The sequence below is a fragment of the Canis lupus genome, chromosome 9 (assembly GCF_003254725.2).
Source record: "Canis lupus dingo isolate Sandy chromosome 9, ASM325472v2, whole genome shotgun sequence".
Classification (NCBI taxonomy): Eukaryota; Metazoa; Chordata; class Mammalia; order Carnivora; family Canidae; genus Canis; species Canis lupus.
In genome coordinates this window covers 34192855-34211425 of record NC_064251.1, presented here as the reverse complement: position 1 = coordinate 34211425, position 18571 = coordinate 34192855, and the positions used below count along the sequence as shown (strand labels likewise).

General features: G+C 49.9%; 1 protein-coding gene across 8 annotated transcripts in view; it reads left to right on the top strand.

Annotated features, from left to right (window-relative positions):
* Nucleotides 1-18170, top strand: part of RNF43 (ring finger protein 43) — a 64862-nt gene extending 46692 nt beyond the window's left edge. For 6 of the 8 annotated variants that reach the window (XM_025439739.3, XM_025439742.3, XM_025439741.3 and 3 more), the window contains 8 exons: nt 796-918; nt 8026-8100; nt 8215-8346; nt 8972-9076; nt 10175-10336; nt 10858-10960; nt 11652-13001; nt 15840-18170. In XM_025439739.3, the coding sequence (XP_025295524.1) occupies nt 796-918; nt 8026-8100; nt 8215-8346; nt 8972-9076; nt 10175-10336; nt 10858-10960; nt 11652-13001; nt 15840-15874 (2085 nt within the window). In that variant the 3' untranslated portion in view covers nt 15875-18170. Of the gene's footprint in view, nt 1-795; nt 919-2844; nt 2960-8025; nt 8101-8214; nt 8347-8971; nt 9077-10174; nt 10337-10857; nt 10961-11651; nt 13002-15839 lie in introns of those variants that run through there. The other 2 variants (XM_025439743.3, XM_035720598.2) reach the window with 2 other exon arrangements.
* Nucleotides 18171-18571: the final 401 nt, after the last annotated feature.

Sequence of the window (18571 nt, the reverse complement as noted above, 5' to 3'; positions counted from 1 at the left end):
GATCCTCTGGTGTGATAGCACACATTGGGCCCATTTACCCCTGAGGCACTGCTCTGCACCCACTGGGCTAGGGGCCTAGGGTCTTGGCCTGGCCCTGCCATACCCTCAGAGCAGATGGGCTGGACTGGCTCATCTCCACTGCATACTCCCTGGGACCAGGACGAGCTCCTAGGAAGTGTGAGGTTCAAGGCTATTAGTTAAGCCTCCTTCCCAAGTGTCTTCTTCCTGCCAGTGCCCTGCTTCATCTCAGGATGGGTGCAAGGCAGGGGCAAAGGGGGATATCAGGAGGAACAAGGCAGCACCAAGCAAGAAGACGTGAGAGATGGGGACCTCAGGGGACATACCGAGGAGGCAGCAGGTACTGGTTGTACCCAGCACCACCCTGGGAGAGCATGGAGGGAAAGGCAAGATCCTGCAGATGCTGATATGGCTCTCAGCCGGGTGTTTGTAGCAGGTGGAAGAAGTAGGAGGTAAAAGAGGCTGGGGCAGTTTGAGGGTTGTCGGAGTGGCTTTGCTACAGACTCTTCATTGACGTCCCCCTTTAGGACACCTCTCATGCCTACCTACCCCTCACCTCCACATATTCTTGGCCCTGGCACCCCTGAAATTACAAACTTCTTCTGAGGTAATGTATAAGGAAGACCCACTCTTTAACAGCACAGGGAAACTTGCCTGTCCCTGCCTGGAACAGTGGGGAAGTGCTTCGCTCCTACAGCTTACTCCTATTCCCTAGAGCCTCCTTAAACTCTCTCTCTCTCTCTCTCCCCTTTTCTCTCTCCCCCTCTCTCTCTGCAGTCCCACCCCCTGTATCTGTGCAATGCCAGTGACGACGACAATCTGGAGCCTGGATTCATCAGCATCGTCAAGCTGGAGAGTCCCCAACGGGCCCCCCGCCCCTGCTTGTCACTGGCCAGCAAGGTAGGTTCACACTTGACCCCACACACACTCTGAACTTCACCCGGCCCCTTTGTTCTCTGTTCCCTTGTTGCCTAGGAGTGATGTCCCAACTCACTCAGGTTTTCCTAACTCATGACTGGTCTGAGAGGGGTGGAAATTGAGGCCTCCTTTCCCCACCAAACATCATCTACCAGCAGAACCTCTGGCTGTCATCCAGGGCATGCACCCCACCCATATCCTCCTACATCACCTGGAAGTACCTAAACCCCTTGCCCTGCCCAGCATCAGAGCAAGGAGGAGCCAGTTGAAGGACTTTCCATCTCTCAGAAATATTAACCGAACATATGCAAGAATAGCAGAAACAGAAGCCATCGCCCTATCCATAAAAAGTTCACATTCTTCCTCCAAGATTGCAAACCAGTGACTCCACGTTTCTATGGAGCACCATTGGCTGGAGCTGGTGGGAGTCACCACCTTTCCAGCTTCCTGGGCTCTCTGGTTTGCCATGCTCCTCACTGGCCTGCTACTGCAAAGGCCCTGTGAACATTTGCATTTGTGATCTCTGCTCTAATGTTTGTGACTGTTTTCCATGTGCTGACCATGTGCCAGGTGGGACAGATTCTTTATATATTATCTCATTTACTTTGCACAGCAATCAGGAAAGCTAGACACTTTTATTCTCCATTTGACATATGAGGAAGTGAGGACCAGAAAACTTAAGTAACTGGGGCACCCAAATGGCTCAGTTGGAGCAACATGTGACTCTTGATCTCAGGGTTGTGAGTTCAAGCCCCACATTGGGTGTAGAGATTACTAAAAAAAAAAATAATAATAATAAAGGAACTTAAAAAAAGAAAAGAAAACTAAGGACCTTGCCAGGGTTACATAGCTAGAAAGGGGTGGAGCTACAATTTGAACTGAGCCTTGTCTAGTTCTCAAACCTGAGCTGTTACTCTCTTCTCTGTTGCCTCCCATTCTTGCTGGGAACCCTGGATGTATATGGAGATTCTCATGGTGACATAAGCCAGAGTGTAGTCAGATTCTGTGTGGCATACTCAAATCAACTTGGGGGGAGGGGTCCAGCTCCCCACATGGTGGAAGAAGCGGACAGTCCCAACCAGTGCATTTGCTCTTTGTACCTAGGTCCCCCTAGGGATTTCCTGATCCTCCTGAGGTCTGTTTCCTGAGCCAGGAGTCTCAAGGAAACAACCTGGGTTCTTACCTGACCCCTGGAGGGGGCAGGAATGTGGGCAGGATTGTGAATGTGGCACCCACAGGTGGGTGAAGATATTCTCCCCAGCCTGGCCATAACTGATGCAGAAGGGAGCTACGGGAAGATGTGGGAAATAGGGGCCAGGACACACTTGGAAGAGCCGGAGAGTGTGGTTTCTAGACAAGACTGGGTGGGTCTTGGGCACCTGGGTGACTCAGTTGGTTAAGTGGCCGATTCTTGATTTTGGCTCAGGTCATGATCTCAGGGTGGTGAGATCAAGCCCCGTGTGGAGCCCTGCATGGAGCCCCATATCAGACTCTATGCTCAGTGGGGAGTCTGGGTCAAGATTCTCTCTCTCTGCCTCCCCCCCCTCCAAATAAATGAATCTTTAAAAAAAGAAAAGGAAAAAAGACTGTGTGGGTCCTTAATGGCAACAGAATTTTGTTAGGTTGAAGCTACCCTGCTTTTGGCTATTAGATTTCCCTTGCCTTACAGAATAGGGGCAAATGCCATTCATTTATTCATTTGGTAGATGAGTGCCTAGTGCTTGGTAGTATGAATGTGAGTGCAGAGTGTGTGTGTGTGTGTGTGTGTGTGTATGAGTGTGTAAGATGCAGAGGTTGGGGGGGAGAGGGAGATGGGGGAGGAGGGGCTCAGAGAAGCTCCACTGTTCTTCTAAAGCAGTGTAATGTATGATGTCACATACGTGTGAACACTGGGCCACCTGTGAGGTCGCCATCCACCCGGGAGGTTTTCTTCTCTTCCCTGGAGAATCACACTCCTGGGGGATAAATGAGGCATGTGCACAAACGCTAGGAAGCAAGGAGCACGTGGTTGGTGCTCTTTGAGGTACTTAACCTTATTGTGCCTTTGTTTCCTCCACCATAAAATGGGACTTTTATTTTCTACCCCAGTGATCACTGCGAGGATAAAAATGATGTATGTCAAGTACCAATAGTGCCTGAGCTAAAACAAACACAGAAACAAAAAAACCCTTAGGGGTTTAGAAGAAGCACCTTGGCTGCTGCCTGGGGACCTGTTTTTCTTCCACAGCCTTTGCGGTCACTGCTCATGCTTCCTCCCCGCCACCCCCCACTCACTCCTCAGCTTCTTCAAACCAGGCTTCTCCCTCATCTCTGTGGGAGTGCCCTAGCCCCATGGTCTCCAGCTGGTGGGGTCCAAGGCTTCCCTCAAGTCTCATCCTTAGACCTCACCAAGCAGCTCCTACCTGGGATCCCCAGCCCAAAGGAGGTCTGTGAACTACCAATATTTCCTAAGTCCCGCAGCTTAACTAGATATTTATTTGTTGCTTTTAATTACAAGTTTTCTCATAGGAAAATGAATTGTACATAATACATGCAGTTAGTTTGGTAAAAACATAAAAAAAAATATATGGCTTGGGGCACCCAGGTGGCTCTGTCAGTTAAACATCTGCCTTTGGCTCAGGTCATGATCCTGGGATGCTTCTCCCTCTCTCTCTGCCCCTCTCCCATGCTCATGCTCACCTTCTCTCTCTCTCTCTCTCTCTCTCTCTCTCAAATAAATAAAATCTTTTTAAAAGCTTAAAAAATAAAAAATACATATATTTTGGTAGGGGAATACATACTTCCCCCTCAGGGGAAGCGATAGGGGAAAGGTGGGTTTTAATGATAAGTTTGAAAACTGCTAACTTGAATCAGCTCTGCTCTGGTATATCGATTAGCATTAGTGGTGTCATTACCATCAACAGAGCTGGGGCTCTTGAGTTAGACAGCCCTGGGTCTGAAGCCTGGCATCTCCACTGCCCCTCAGTGTGACCTGGACATTTGAGCTCACCTCTCTGGGCCTCTTGTTTCCTCATCTGTAAAAGGGGAATAATAATGGGACTTACACCATAAAGTAGTTATAAGTATTTAATGAAATAGTACAGATGGAAGCTCTTAGCCCCATGCTAAGCACATAGGAATCACTCAATAAATGATTACAGTTATCACCGTTGTCATCATTGGCATCATCATCTTATGCTTTTATAGTTAACAAGATTGGGGTTTTTTTCTTTCATTGTCACTTCTCTCTATCTTCTCTAAGACCTTCACCATAATTTTTTCTGGACTCTTCTGTTCTTGTCACCACCACCAACCTCCTCCTGCTATCTAGTCATCCAAATTGGTTTCTTTCTTTCTTTCTTTTTTTTTTTTTTTTAGATTTTATTTATTTATTTGAGAAAGAGAGGGTATAAGCAGGGGGAGCAGCAGAGGGAGAGGGAGAAGCAGACTCCCTGATGAGCAGGGAGCCCGACATGGGCATCATGACCTGAACCAAAGGCAGCCCCTAACTGACTGAGCCACCCAGTTTCTGTTTCTCTATTAGCAACTCCACAGCCATCCTTGTGATTATCCATGTCCTGATTGCCTCATGCCTGGACTAAAGCAGTAGCCTTCTACTGGGTGAAATAAACTGGCTCTGGAGATGAGCCCCTGTCTCTCTTACCATAGAGACCACTACCTAGAAACCATGCACTTGGAAAACTGAAATCCTGAGTGGGAATCCTGCCTCCATTGCTTATTAGCTGTGTGACACTGGGCAAGTTGTTCCGTCTCTCTGAGCCTCAGTTTCCTCAACTTAAAACTGGATGACTCTTATAGAGTTGTGAGGAGTAAATGAAATTAGGTACCCAAAGCATGTAGTAATAGCTGATATGACAATAAATAATGCTTAAGGGACACTGAGTATGTATGTACTAGGTACTATTAGAGGGCTTTACATGGATTAACTTATACAGTCCACGAAACAACCCTGTGAAGTAGATCCTATTATTATCCCCAGTTTACAGAAAAGAAAGCAATTACATGACATGCTCAAAGTCTCACAGCTAATATTCGGTAGCAAGTCCAGGACTCAAACCTGAGCAATGTGAGCTGAGTAGGTCTCAATAAAGGCTATATCTCTTCTACTTCCTCCAACCCTTGCTTTCAAGCCCAAATGAATTCCACCTCTTCTATTGAATCTTTCCTGACTGGTTCAGTCCAGCTAGTCTATTAGGGGCAGGAATCCAGCTCTTCTGGGATGCTTTCAAGGTCTCTATCCATGCTGTACACACCAGGTTTATGGAGGTGCTTTGTGGGAAGGGGGAAACCAAGGCTTGCTCTTAACTTCAGCTCAAACTCAGCGCACTTTTCTCTGTTTTGTGATTGAAGATTTGTGTTAGATTGTATGTGTGTGTGTGTGTGTGTGTGTGTGAATGTGTGTAGTGGGGAGAGTGGAGGCAAGGGCTTTCCACAGTGAAAAAAGAAAAAAAGATTTGGGAACTACTGGTCTATTTTATTAATTTGTAATCTAGAATGTTATCAGCATTATCTTTTGTACATACTTTGTCTCTATAACTAGATGATGAGTCGTTCTAGAGGCCCTGGCCTTCCCTGGCTTGGTGCCCTGGGCACAGTAAGTACTCAATCAGTCTTTGATGAGGAAGAGGTTACAGAGACTGTTACTATGTCTAGAGAGGAAACCTATAGTCCAGAGAAGTGTAGAGGGTAGTGTACAAATCCTACATGGTACTGGTTCTGGTTGCTGAAGGCCATGAGCAGCAAGCAAAGGGGCTGACTGGCTCTGGCTGGCTCTTTGCAGCTCCCAAAGAGATCTCTGGGTTGTTTTTCTAGAGCCCAGTCTTCCCAGGCAGAGGGCCTACCCACCCGCTCTGCCTTTCAGATTCCAGTCTCCCAAGAAGTGCTTCTTTTTCTCCCTCTTTCCCACTTTCTTGGGTGCAGGTGGACTGGAAGGAAGCATGGACAGCCTCAGAATGGGCTGCCATCTGGCCCCAAGTCTTGCTTTTTTGATTCCTAGAACTCTGGACACAGGTACCCACTGCCTGAAAGTCCTGTTTGTTTCCCCTGTTGGCCAGTACTCTTTCTTTGATCTCTTTTACAACTTTGTAATTATGGGCTGTAATGGGCTGGGGTGTTTGAACATCAGGGTAATTACTTTCCACTGTTCCTATCCCAATCCTTCAAAGGGGGGGCGGGTAAGAAAATCTCTGGAGAAGGAAGACTGTGCCCTTCCCTCATGCTCTTCCAAGCTGGGCTGGGTGTAGGGTCTCAATCTGGGCATGAAAAAACTGAGGCATTGGCAGCATGCAGGATCCAGCAGTCTTAATTCTTTGACTACTGGGGTGACCTCCCCATGCCCTGACCGAGTCCTAAACTGTGACGCTAGCAGTAGGAGCCGCTCTCCTCGTCCTCTGGGGCTGCTCCCATGCCCTGGCTTGGGGGATTCTGAAAGTTGGAGAGCTTCTTTTTGCCTGGGGTCACCTAATTGGGGTGGACTTCCTGGCAGTAAATGGGCAGGAGGACAAGGAAGCCTGTGATCTCTCAATTTCTTCAGCAATTCCATTCTGGAGTCCTGTGAATTTCCAGCCAATTGGGCTGGGGAGCCTGGGCCTGGGCTGGGCCTGGGTGCTGGTAGAGAGCCCAATCCACTCCTCAGTAACTCAGAGAGGGAGGGAGGGAAGGAGGAAGGGGGAGAAGTTACCCTCCTGACAAAACAGGGCCCCACTTGAGTGTCTCCACCACCTTCCAGGGCTCTCCAGGCAATAGGCTGACTGTTGGTGAGGGGCCCCCTGGCCCCTGCTGCCTCCTGGGGAGTGAGGAGCTGGAGCAAGGAGCCGCTCCCCTGGCCTGCTTGGCAGGAGACCTGCCCAGACAGGCTTTCCCCGTGAAGGAAAGCAGAGATCAAAGCACTAAGAGTGTGAGTAAGCTCCAGCACTGACTCCTCTTCCTGCCACCACTGCTAGCAGAGGGGTTAACTCCTTCATTGCCTGCAGCAAAGCCCCAAAGACTCAGCAGGCCCACAGAGGCATGAAGTCCCAGCCTGATACCAGGACAATTGAGCCTTTGCTTTGGGGAGAAAGGCTGGAGAGTGGCTACACTGGGCAGGGAGGCCTGACACAAGGCAGGACAGTATCTATCTTGCTCCTTTGCCCTTGCACCTCCACCCCACCCCCTGCTCCTATCTCCCTTCTCTCACCCCACACCCAGGGCTTCCAGATTCCTGCTTTTTTTTTTCTCTCTCTCTCTTTTTGGCTCTGCTCTGCTCTGCCTGCTTGGCTAGATTCTGCTACCCCAAGTCTGCTCTTGGAGCCTTGGCAAGCACGCATGCGCACACATGCGCAATTGCACCCTGTGCGAACAGCCCCTCAGGTCCAGGTCTATCCCCATGGAGTCTCCAGTGCCACCCTCAGGGAGGGGATGCAGGGATGAAACACTGGTCAGGGACTCCATTAAGGCCTTGAATTGGAGCCAGGAAGTGTTGGCAAACTAGAGTGTGTCAGGGAGAGAGAGACACCAAGAGATTGGCTGAGTCTGGGGCTCTGCCATGGAGAAACCCTGGTGGGCAGCAGGGTCCCCGGCCTCTGGGGGATGCCCTGCAGGTTTCTCTCGTCAGGCAGGGTTGAACCTTGGAAAGCCCAGCTCTATTCTGAAGGAGCTCCCCACCTGTCTTTTCTCCCCTTCTCCCTCTCTCTACTGGGGACTGGTCACCCTTCTCTGCTCCCCGGGGGTGCTGGTCATTCCCTGCTTTCTGTTCTCACACTCCTTAGTGAAGGTAGACTTGTGGTACTTTGAGGGTAGGGAGAGGTCTTATTTGTCCTTAGCTCTAGAGCCTAGTCCACTAGCTGGCACCTACTAAATACTTGTTAAGGGTTTATTCTATTATAAAAGGAAGGATTAGATGCTGTCCTTGAAGGCAGTGGGAGCTGGGCGAGTCAGGGCAGGACAGGGATCCTAGTCCCACTGCCCCCTTGCATGTGTTGCATATGAATGTGCTGGGATACCATGTGTGCATGGTCCTAGGAGGGGATGAACATGTGAGGGTGAGGCCAGTGCATGAATGGGCTGTGTCCTCCTCTGACCCCCGTGGACCTTGGCTGTGTGTCCCTGCAGGCCCGGATGGCAGGGGAGCGAGGAGCTAGTGCTGTCCTTTTTGACATCACTGAGGATCGAGCAGCTGCTGAGCAGGTACCCAGGGACGTTGGGATGTTTGAAGAGGTTGCTGGATGGAGGGAGATAAAGTTACCTGGGGAAAGACGAGTCAGGACACAACAGCCCTTGTGGTCACTTTGCTTCCCACAGCTGCAGCAGCCCCTGGGGCTGACTTGGCCAGTGGTATTGATCTGGGGTAACGATGCCGAGAAGTTGATGGAGTTTGTGTACAAGAACCGAAAGGCTCATGTTAGGATTGAACTGAAGGAATCCCCAACCTGGGTAAGCATGCCAGATCTCCAGACCCTGCCCTAGCACCCATTCTCACTACCTCCTTGTTCCATGGCAACTCCCATCGGAAGTCCTTGGACTCCTAGAGCTAAAGAGAATTTAGAAACCCTATAGTTCAACTTCATCCCCAGCTGTGTACTTCTGGATGAGTTTCTTCTCCCTCTGGGCTTCAGCTGCAGAACAAATAGGTTAGGCCAGCTGAGTTCTAAAGTTGTTTTCAGCTCTGTGGTTTCGTGGCACAGGGTAGCAGAGCCAGAAAGAAGTCCTGCCCCCAGTGTCTGATAACCTGGCTGGTGTTTCTCCACTGGCGAGAAATTTCACCCAGCTTGTCACTGGGAGGCTCTCACTAAGCAGAGGGGTCCCTTTCCTCTTTCCCCCAAGCATACAGGTCTTCACATAGTACCTCTCACAGCTGACATCTGGAGGACCCTCTCCCAGGAGTGCCCATGGACAGAGAGGGACCACCTAACCCCACCTACAGGCTCCTCCCCACCTCATCCCCTCTGCTGGAAGACTTGAGGGGACCTCTAGCTGTCTGTCTCCTGGATACCTGAGTTTCTCCCAAATTGGCTCCTTCCAGAAGCATGATTCTTTCCATCTCTGCTCACTCCCCTAGCCAGATTATGATGTGTGGATCCTCCTGACAGTGGTGGGCACCATCTTTGTGGTCATCCTGGCTTCAGTGCTGCGTATCCGGTGCCGCCCTCAACACAGCAGGCCGGTGAGCAGGGAGGGTTCCCTGGTGGAAGTGGGCATGTTCATGTGTGAGGGAGGATAAAGAGCAGGAAGGGGAAAGGGAAGAAAGAAGGTACCTTATGCTCTTGAAACAGTTTATGTCTAAACACCCTGGCATCCAACTTGTTGATCTCCAGCAGCTTCTTCACATAGGCTGACCTATTCATTTATTTATTCGGCAAATATAGACAGCTCCTCGTATGGGTCAGGCACTGTTCCAGGTGTTGGAACAGTGAACAAAAAGACAGAAAATCCCTTCCCTCAGGGACCTTTAATTCTATTGGGAAAAGACAAGCAATAAACAAAATAAATAAAATATGTAGTATTTTGGATGGTGGTATGTGCCAGGGAGAAAAATAAAATAGAAGAGGGAAGAGGGAATATAAAGGGACAGGGTTATTTTTTAAAAGCAAAGCCAGAGAAGGCTTCACTGAGAGAATGACATTTACAGGAAAGACCCTAAGTGGGTGAAGGGGGTGGTATGTGCAGAAATCTGGGGAGAGTGTGATCAGACAGGAAGCACAGTAGAGGCAGAGGCCTTGAGGCAGAAGTGTGCCCAGTATGTCTGAGGAACAGCTAGGGGGCCTGTGGCCAGAAGAGAGTGAGTGAGAGGGCAGAGAAGAAGGTGAGGACAGGAGTTGACTGGACTTTTGAGGCCATGGGCAGGACTGTGTTTTTCACTCTGGGTGAAAGGGAAGCTACTGGAGGGTTTTGAGCAGAAGTAGTAAGTTTTAAGCGAAGAGGATGGGTGTGGTGTTGGGAAGTTAATGGGATTAGGAATTAAGTTTAATGGGCCTATTAGATATCTAAGTTAAGATGTCAAGCAGACAGTTGGATGAAAAATTTCTCTCCTGGGTCATCGAGGAAAAGAAAGCTTGATAGTAGAATGAGGGAGTGGGGTGGGAGGGCTTGGCCTACTTGGCAGAGCCATGTATGAGCTTGAAGGGGACAGACTCCTAGGGGTTGTCAATTGACGATGTGATCTAACTGTGTGACTGGGAACCAAGTATACACCAAAGTCCCGAGATCCCATGGTGAGGGAAAAGGAGCCCTTACCTCTTCTGAACCCCACCCATCTTCCCAGGATCCCCTTCAACAGCGAACAGCCTGGGCCATCAGCCAGCTGGCCACCAGGAGGTACCGGGCCAGCTGCAAGAGGGCTCGGGCTGAGTGGCCAGACTCGAGTAGCAGCTGTAACTCTGCCCCCGTGTGTGCCATTTGCCTGGAGGAGTTCTCTGAGGGCCAGGTAAGGCAGGGCTTGTGGTTGACCTCTATGACCAGGCTGGGGAGAGAAGCAGTAGCACAGGAGGCTGGAGGAGGCACTTAAGGCTGATGTGGGTGCTCTGGTTGCATCTGTGTCCTATATATCTTGCATGAAGTAGAGATAGGGGATAGCCTTGAAGTCCGGTTATTTTTCTGGTCTTCCAGGGAAAGAGAACTATTGTGTGTTGAGTGTGTACCATGTGTGCCAGGCTCTGCAGTGGGCACTTTAGATGCATTACCTCATTTTAGCCTCATGACAATGCAGGGTGGGGGTAGATTAGGTTTTTTAATCTTCCTTTTAGAGCAGAAAATTATCTGTTAAGGAACTTGCCCAAGGTCATTCAGCTAAGTGGCAAAATCCAGGTTTACCTGATACCAAAGCCCTTACTGCTTCTATTCTGTTATGTGGTATTTTACAAGAAGGAGAAGCCAGAGGGAGTCAGGGGAATCCTGGTTGCTGCTGTTGACAGATAACTTTGGTTTGGACCCCCTTGTGTTCTGCAGGAGCTACGGATCATTTCCTGCCTCCATGAGTTCCATCGTGTGTGTGTGGACCCCTGGCTACATCAGCATCGGACATGCCCTCTCTGCATGTTCAACATCATAGGTAGGAGGGGGGCCAAACACTCCCGTATGTTCAGCCAAATGGTTCTAGGACAAGGCAGCCCTTTGACGAGAGGTTCTGCCTTGAGGCTGGGAAGAAAACAGGTCTGCCCTTATCATTCTTTAAGCTGTGCACTGCTCAAGAGTACCTAAGATGAAGGGCGGGCGGGGGGGGGGGGGGGGGGGGGGGGGCGGGGAACACCATTCACCTTGTAAACTTACTACTTTCAAAATTGTATTTTTATGACAACCTTGTTGATTCTAAATCTGGGTAGTTTGTATATTTATAATTTTGATTTTCTGGCAATAAAGTATCTTATTCTAACTAAACCAGGATATTATGAAAATTTCCTAAAAGATGAAAGTAAAGTATCTTGAGGAGAGAGAGCCTTTTTCTAATTTACCCAAAGGTACACCAGGGGCTAGTGGGGGCCCTGAGTGAAAGAGCCCCACATGGACTGGTGGGAAGAGTAGGGAAGGACATGCACAGGGGAGCTCCCCAGGAGGGATGTCTGGAAGGAGCCCAGGGTGCCTCGGGCCACAGGCAGATTAGGAAAGTGCTTGGTTCCCCAACTCTGACTGAACACACAGGCTATGTGGGCTCCAATAGGTGTGCTACAGCCATACTTTTCTGAATACACCCTCCATAGGTTTGTGGAGGCAAACACCTATGCTCTTGGTTCTTTTTCTTCCAGAGGGAGATTCGTTTTCTCAGTCCCTGGGACCCTCTCGATCTTACCAGGAACCAGGCCGCAGACTCCACCTCATTCGGCAGCATCCTGGCCATGCCCACTACCACCTACCTGCTGCCTACCTCTTGGGCCCTTCCCGGAGTACAGTGTCTCGGCCCCCACGACCTGGTCCCTTCCTAACATCACAGGAGCCAGGCACGGCCCCCCGGCACCATCGCCTCCCCAGAGCTGCACATCCCAGGGCTCTGGGTGAGCAGCAGCGCCTGGCAGTGGCCCAGCACCCCTATGCGCCAGGCTGGGGGCTGAACCACCTCCGATGTACCTCACAGCATCCCTCTGCTTGCCCAGCACCCCCACGCCGGGCCAGGCCTCATGACAGCAGCGGCTCTGGAGAAAGCTACCGCACAGAACGCAGTGGCTACCTGGCAGATGGGCCAGCCAGTGACTCCAGTTCAGGGCCCTGCCATGGCTCTTCAAGTGACTCAGTGGTAAACTGCACGGACATCAGTCTTCAGGGCATCCATGGCAGCAGTTCTACCTTCCGCAGCTCCCTGAGCAGTGACTTTGACCCCTTGGTATACTGCAGCCCGGAGGGGGAGCTGCGGGAGGAGGAGACTCAGCCTAGTGTGACCTGTCGGCCCCGTTCTTTGGACTCAGTGGTGCCCACAGGGGAAGCCCAGGCTCCCAGCCATGTCCACTACCACCGCCACCGGCATCACCACTACAAAAAACGCTTCCAATGGCATGGCCGGAAGCCTGGCCCAGAGACTGGGGCCCCCCAGGCCAGGCCTCCCGTTCCTCAGACACAGCCCCAGCCAGAGCCACCTTCCCCTGATCAGCAAGCTGCCAGATCCCACCCAACTGCCCCTTCAGGGCAGCTCTCCAACCCACAAAGGTCCAGGGCCCACATGGAGGCAGCCCCAGGCCCAGCTGATGCCCCCAACTCGAGTCCCAGCAGCCTCTTACATTTGCAGAAATCCAGCCTCCCTGTTCGACACCCACAGAGGAAAAGGCGGGGGGGCCTCTCAGAGCCCCCACCAGCCTCTCAGCCCCAGGACTTGACTGCACACCCAGGTTGCCAGATTTTTCCCCATTACAGTACCAACCTGGCATACCCTTGGTCCCCAGAGGCCCACCCACTGATCTTTGGACCTCCAGGCCTCGACAGGAGGCTGCTACCAGATTCTTCAGGCCCTTGTTACTCAAGTTCACAGCCAGTGTGGTTGTGTCTGACTCCACGCCAGTCCCTGGGTCCACACCCACCAGGAGAGGGGCCTTCTGAACGGAGTTCTGGCACCCCAGAGGGCAGGCCATGCCCTTACCCACACTGCCAGGTGCCGCCAGCCCAGCCTGGTGAGTTTTCAGGGGAAGAGGGTGTGGTGGGGAGAGGATAACTGGAGGTTATTGTAGAATGGGTGAAGTCAGCCAATAACAGGTTGACAGAAGCTGAGAAGGGTACAAATGGGGTAACATTAAAAATACTGAACAACAAGCATAGTGTAGGATACTGGCTGAAGTACTCTGACTCTGCCAGGTGTTACTCCTGTGGTTGCCAGACCATAGGGAGGTCTCAGGGGGAAGTGCCAGTATAGATGAAATATCAGAAAGCACTTGGGGGGGTTTGGGGCAACAGCTCAAATGTAAGTGTTTCAATATTTTAATAATTAGTAAAGCTGTACCAATGCACACACTTCAACGATCAGCTTTAAAGATTGATTGATTTATTGATTTATGAGAGAGTAGGGAGGGGCAGAGAGAAAGAATCTTCAAGCAGACTCCCTGCTAATAATAGAGTCCAACTGGGGGCTCCACGCCATGACCCTGAGATCATGACCTAAGTCGAAACCAAGAGTCAGATGCATAACTGACTGAGCCACCAATTTTCTGGCTTTAACTACAAAGAAGGCCAAGAAGTGTTCCTTGCTCTTGAGTACAGCATGGAGAAATAATTACTGATAGCCATAATCCTAGGCAATATGAAGTCTTGTAGGAGAAATAACTGCAGATATCCATAACAGTAGGCCATATGAGAAGAGCTATGTAATTAAGGGAAAGAAAGAAAGAAAGAAAGAAAGAAAGAAAGAAAGAAAGAAAGAAAGAAAGAAAGAAAGAAAGAAAGAAAGAAAGAAAGAAGAGAGAAGAGAGAAAGAGAAAGAGAGAGAAGAAGAAAGAAAGAAAGAAAGAAAGAAAAGAAAGAAAGAAAGAAAGAAAGAAAGAAAGAAAGAAAGAAGAAAGAAAGAAAGAAAGAAAGGAAAGGAAAGGAAAGGAAAGGAAAGGAAAGGAAAGGAAAGGAAAGGAAAGGAAAGGAAAGAAAGAAAAAAAGAAAAGAAAAGAAAGATAGATCATGGATGGCTCCCAGCAACCCTGTGGGTCTTTAGGTTTTCTCTTCTTCCCCTGGGGTAAAGGACAACTAAGGCTTCCCTTCTAAGCACCCTTGTTAATAAGACCAGCCTCATTTTCCTGGGTCCTCAAGTGCATCCCTGATACTGTATTATGACCAATGGTGATAATGTAAATCCTCAGTTTTCTCTTGCTCAAATCCTCCTCTTCCTCCTCCAGAGCAGCCCCTCCACTTTCCCATTTTCCCCATCATCTCCCATGGTGTAGATGACACAGCTCTTTGCCTACAGCTATCACTGGGCACCCCAAAAGGGAACCCAGAGGTCCTGAAATATAAGGCGTCACAATCTAAGAATCCTACAGTCAAGACCAACAGCTGTTATCATTCATTCATTCACTACTTCCCTCCTTTTTCCTTCCTATATTGTATGCTTGCTATGTGCTAGGTTCCAGGCTAGGCTCTGAGGACATGGAACTTGTCAACCAGGAGATACAGGTCTGTGGGGTCACGGGCATGTACACAGTCACAGCAGAGAAAATAATTACTTCCTTAGAGCCATGTAGAGCAAGCTTTGGCCATGTGTGGGTGATCCATTTGGACCCTATCATGTGTGTGCTTTGAGGGCTGCTGGTGCCTGACCACTGCCTCCTCTCTCTCCCATACTTAGAACTGGTTTCAATGCCTCCCTCTTCCGTGTTCCTCAAATCCAGTCAGTGCCAGTTTCTGTTAACTCTATCCCTGATAGTTTTTTTTACCTTCTCCTTCAGAATTCATGGCCCCTGCCCATGTCTTAGATGCAGCCTAAAGATCAAGGCAGGAGCTCTTAGCTCCTCCCTCCCCTCTTACAGGGCCATGAAGGCTAGGCACTGCACATACAGCATTGTGTCCCGTAGAGTCATGCAGCACAGCTACCCTGCTCACCTACTGCTGCCAGTCTCATCTTCCTCAAATAAACTGTCCAGAAATTTCCAAATGTTCTATTTTGTCCACAGTAAAGAAAAACTGAGCCTGTTTAGCCTTCAAGACTCTAGCACCAGCTAGCCCGTCTTCCTTCCCCAACCTTTTCACTCTTCCCCAGCCCCATGCTTTAGCCAAACCTAGTAAGTACTTCTTGTAGTCCCTATAACCCAGAATGTTCTGCTGCCTCTCTATTCCCATAAATCCAATTCTTTTTGTTTTTGTTTTTAAATTCATGAGAGACACAGAGAGAAAGGCAGAGACATAGGCAGAGGGAGAAGCTGGCTCCCTGCGGGGAGCCCCTTGTGGGACTCAATCCCAGGACCCCTGGATCATGACCTGAGCCAAAGGCAGATGCTCAACCACTGGGCCACCCAGGTACCCCCCATAAATCCAATTCTTATCTATTTCTGCAGGACCAGCCCATTTATTTTCACTTTCAGGAAGCCCTTCCTGATTGCTCCACTTGAACATGATCTGTCCCCTTCCCAGGAAAGGTCTTATGATCCAGTCCTGTCACACTGCATAATTTCCCTTTGCATACACATCTTCTCTTCTACAAGATCATCAAGTCCCTGCTTATTCTTCAGTGTGGCACATGGTAACAGGTCAGATTCACAAGTGCTTAATAAGTATTTATTGGATTAATGAGCAAATAGTAAGTATTTGCAACACGTTGGTTGCTATATATGTTTCTCTTTCTTTAGCTTCCCTCCCTCCCCTGTATCCCAACTGGGGCCCCTCCCAGCTTTCAATCTAATTACCCCTTCTGGACACATTCCTTGCTCCTCCCTCTCTATGGTTCTCTCCCAGCCATACTCACTTGCAGGTGGAACAGGAAAGAGGCTGCCTGACCCTCACTTACCATTTTCCTCCCCTCTCTCTAAATGCAGGCTCAGAGGAGGAGATTGAAGAGCTAGCTGTGTGAACAGGCTGTGTGAGATGCTCAGACCTAGCTTGAACCAAGAGTATGCTCCGGATGACTCAGGCCCTACCTGGCACAGAGTCCTGCTCCTGAGAGAAGAAAGGACCTCAGAAAACACCCCCTCTTTTTTTTTTTTTTTTTTTGCCATACTTCCTGGAACCTCTGGAAGAGGAGTGGTGATGGTGGGTGGCAGGAGGCATGCCCTGCTCCCAGCTCTGGACCTTGTGTGCAGAATACATCTGCCTTGCAGCAAGTCTGTGTCCAGCCAGGCAACCAGCTACTGTCTATGTGGGCTGGCTCCCTTAAAGGCTGTTTTGTAGGAGCAGGAAGCTAGGTATGGGTAGATAGGTGTTATAAAGGTGCTGCTCCTTTCCCCAGGCCCAGCAGGTCTTCCTCATCCCAAGTTTCATGTGTATACCTGCCACTGGGTCCTTCTTACCTCCTTTCTTGGGTGAGTCCTGCACACCAGTGTTGACTCCTCAGTAAAGCTGCTGCATCAGCAGCAACCGTGGCTTTTATCATTTTCCTTCTTTGCAAAAGGATTAGGAACATAGGTGAGCCCTGAGCCTAAAACGAGAGGCTCTGAAGCTTCTCCAGGCAATGCCTGTCCTGGTGCATCAGGGAGAATGGTTTCCCCTTCTTGTCTTTGTCAGATCCCCTATATTAAGTCTGAGGGGAGGCTCTGGGAAGCTGGGTGTGGAGTCCTGTCCCTGAAATGGTGCAGCACCTTGAAGAACCAGGGATGAAAAACCTCTGACTCTCAAACTCCCTTGTCACTCCAGCAGCTCCAGCTCCTCTGGGGGCTGGGAGTAGAGGTAGTGGGGAGGGAATAATTCCTTCCTGGAGATTGCCTATCTCAAAGTCCCAAAGTAGGTGGAAAGAATAGGACTTCTGCTGGATTTCATCCAGAAGAGGGAGGGAGGACAGAATGAAGGTAGAAAAGACAGAATTACAGCTGAACAAGGACAACAACAGATTGTTCTCTGGGAGTTTTCTGTCAGAGCTGGGATGAGGAACAGGGGGAAACAAAGAAAAAGCAAACTGGGACATTTGGGTTTAGATGGCTCCAAGGCCCAGCTTCCCATTATAAGCCATAGAGGCCAGGGACACCCAGCAAGGTGTGCATGCAAGAGGTTGTACATGCAAGACCTCTGGTGTGGGTAGCTGGTACCCTGTGGACAAGGGCTGAGGGGCCTCCTGAGGGTGATATTCACCCCAGGGCAGCTGGACCATTGCTGGCTCCTCAGGCATTATCCCATTTGGAATGTGAATGTGGGAGCAAAGTGGGCACAGGACCCTACCTGGGAATCTTCTTCCCTCAAAGTCAGTGGGGGAAGTAGCACCTAGGCACCCACATGGGTATTTATATCTGAACCAGACAGAAAGACGCTTGAATCAGGCACTATGTTGAGAAATGTATTTATTTGCTAATATATTTATCCATAAATGTGGTCTGGTCTTGTGGTTTTGTTGTCATGACTATCACTTAGGGTAACAATTTCAATCGTTTACATTGACAGAAATACGTGATTTCTGGTATCTGAGGCCAGGCTCTGATTTTATGACAGGACAGAACAGAGTGGTGGGTTAGGTAACAAGAATTGGCTTGTAAGCCCCTAAAAGCATGGGTTAGGGAGATCAAGGAAGGGTGGAGGGAAGCATGACTAGATTCTGTGGTCCAGTCATTATCGGTATTATTATTATTGTACCTCTTACTTCACACTCCTGTGACTTTGTGACCTTGGGCAAATACCCTCGCTTTTCCCACCCATAAAATTGGCCTGCTTCACAGAGGTGTTGCAGGGCTCCCCTGAGACCAGCCTGAAAGCAAGTTTGGAGGTGGGAAGTAAGTATCCAGGGCTGGAGGACATCCTAACCCATCACAGAGCCCATCTGAACACAGCACGGCCCGGGCACGAACAGCAGCAGGCCCCCTTGAAAAAGCCAGTTTCGGTTGGGAGGCCTGGTTGGGAGGATAGAGTAGCAGGGTCTGAAACCATCTATTTATATCCCGGAGCTCCAACTCTGATAAACACCACTGTGCTCCGCCTTCTCGTGGGGCGACTGTGAGGATCCAGGGCTGGTGCTGAATTGCCACGAATTCCACACAGCCTGGGCGGCCCTTGCTCCCGGCCGGCCTCACAAAGCACGTTTCCCCTTCTTCTGGAAAGGTTTCACAGCGCCGGTCCTTGTCCGTAGCCCAGCTTTGAACCAGAGAGCAAAGAAGTATCTTGCTTTCTAAAGGATGAAAAAAAAAAAAAAAAAAAAAAGAAAGACACAAGATCTGCTATCCCCCACAGATGTTCTCAAGTGAAGGAACTGTCTCAATGCTAAAAGCTGCACAAAGCCTAAATCATCAGCCGGAACAAGGAAAATACATTAAAAAAATTAAACGAAAAAAAATTAAACGATAATTAATTAAATACGCCTGTTGCGCGCCCTGGGCTCCCAGGCCAGCATTCCCGCCGACGGCAAGCGGAAACCCTGCACTGCTCCCAGGAAGCAGAGGGGCTGTCCCCGATTTCTTTCCCGCTCCGCAGAGAGAACCCAGAGGGAGACGGCGGACTCTCCGGTCCTACGCTTTTAAAACGGGAAGACAAAAAGGAATCTCGGCTGGCATCCGGGAACCTCCGAAGGGGAGCGGCGGGCGGCGGCGGCGGCCGGCCGCCAGCCGCCAGCCGCCAGGATCAAACGGCCCGC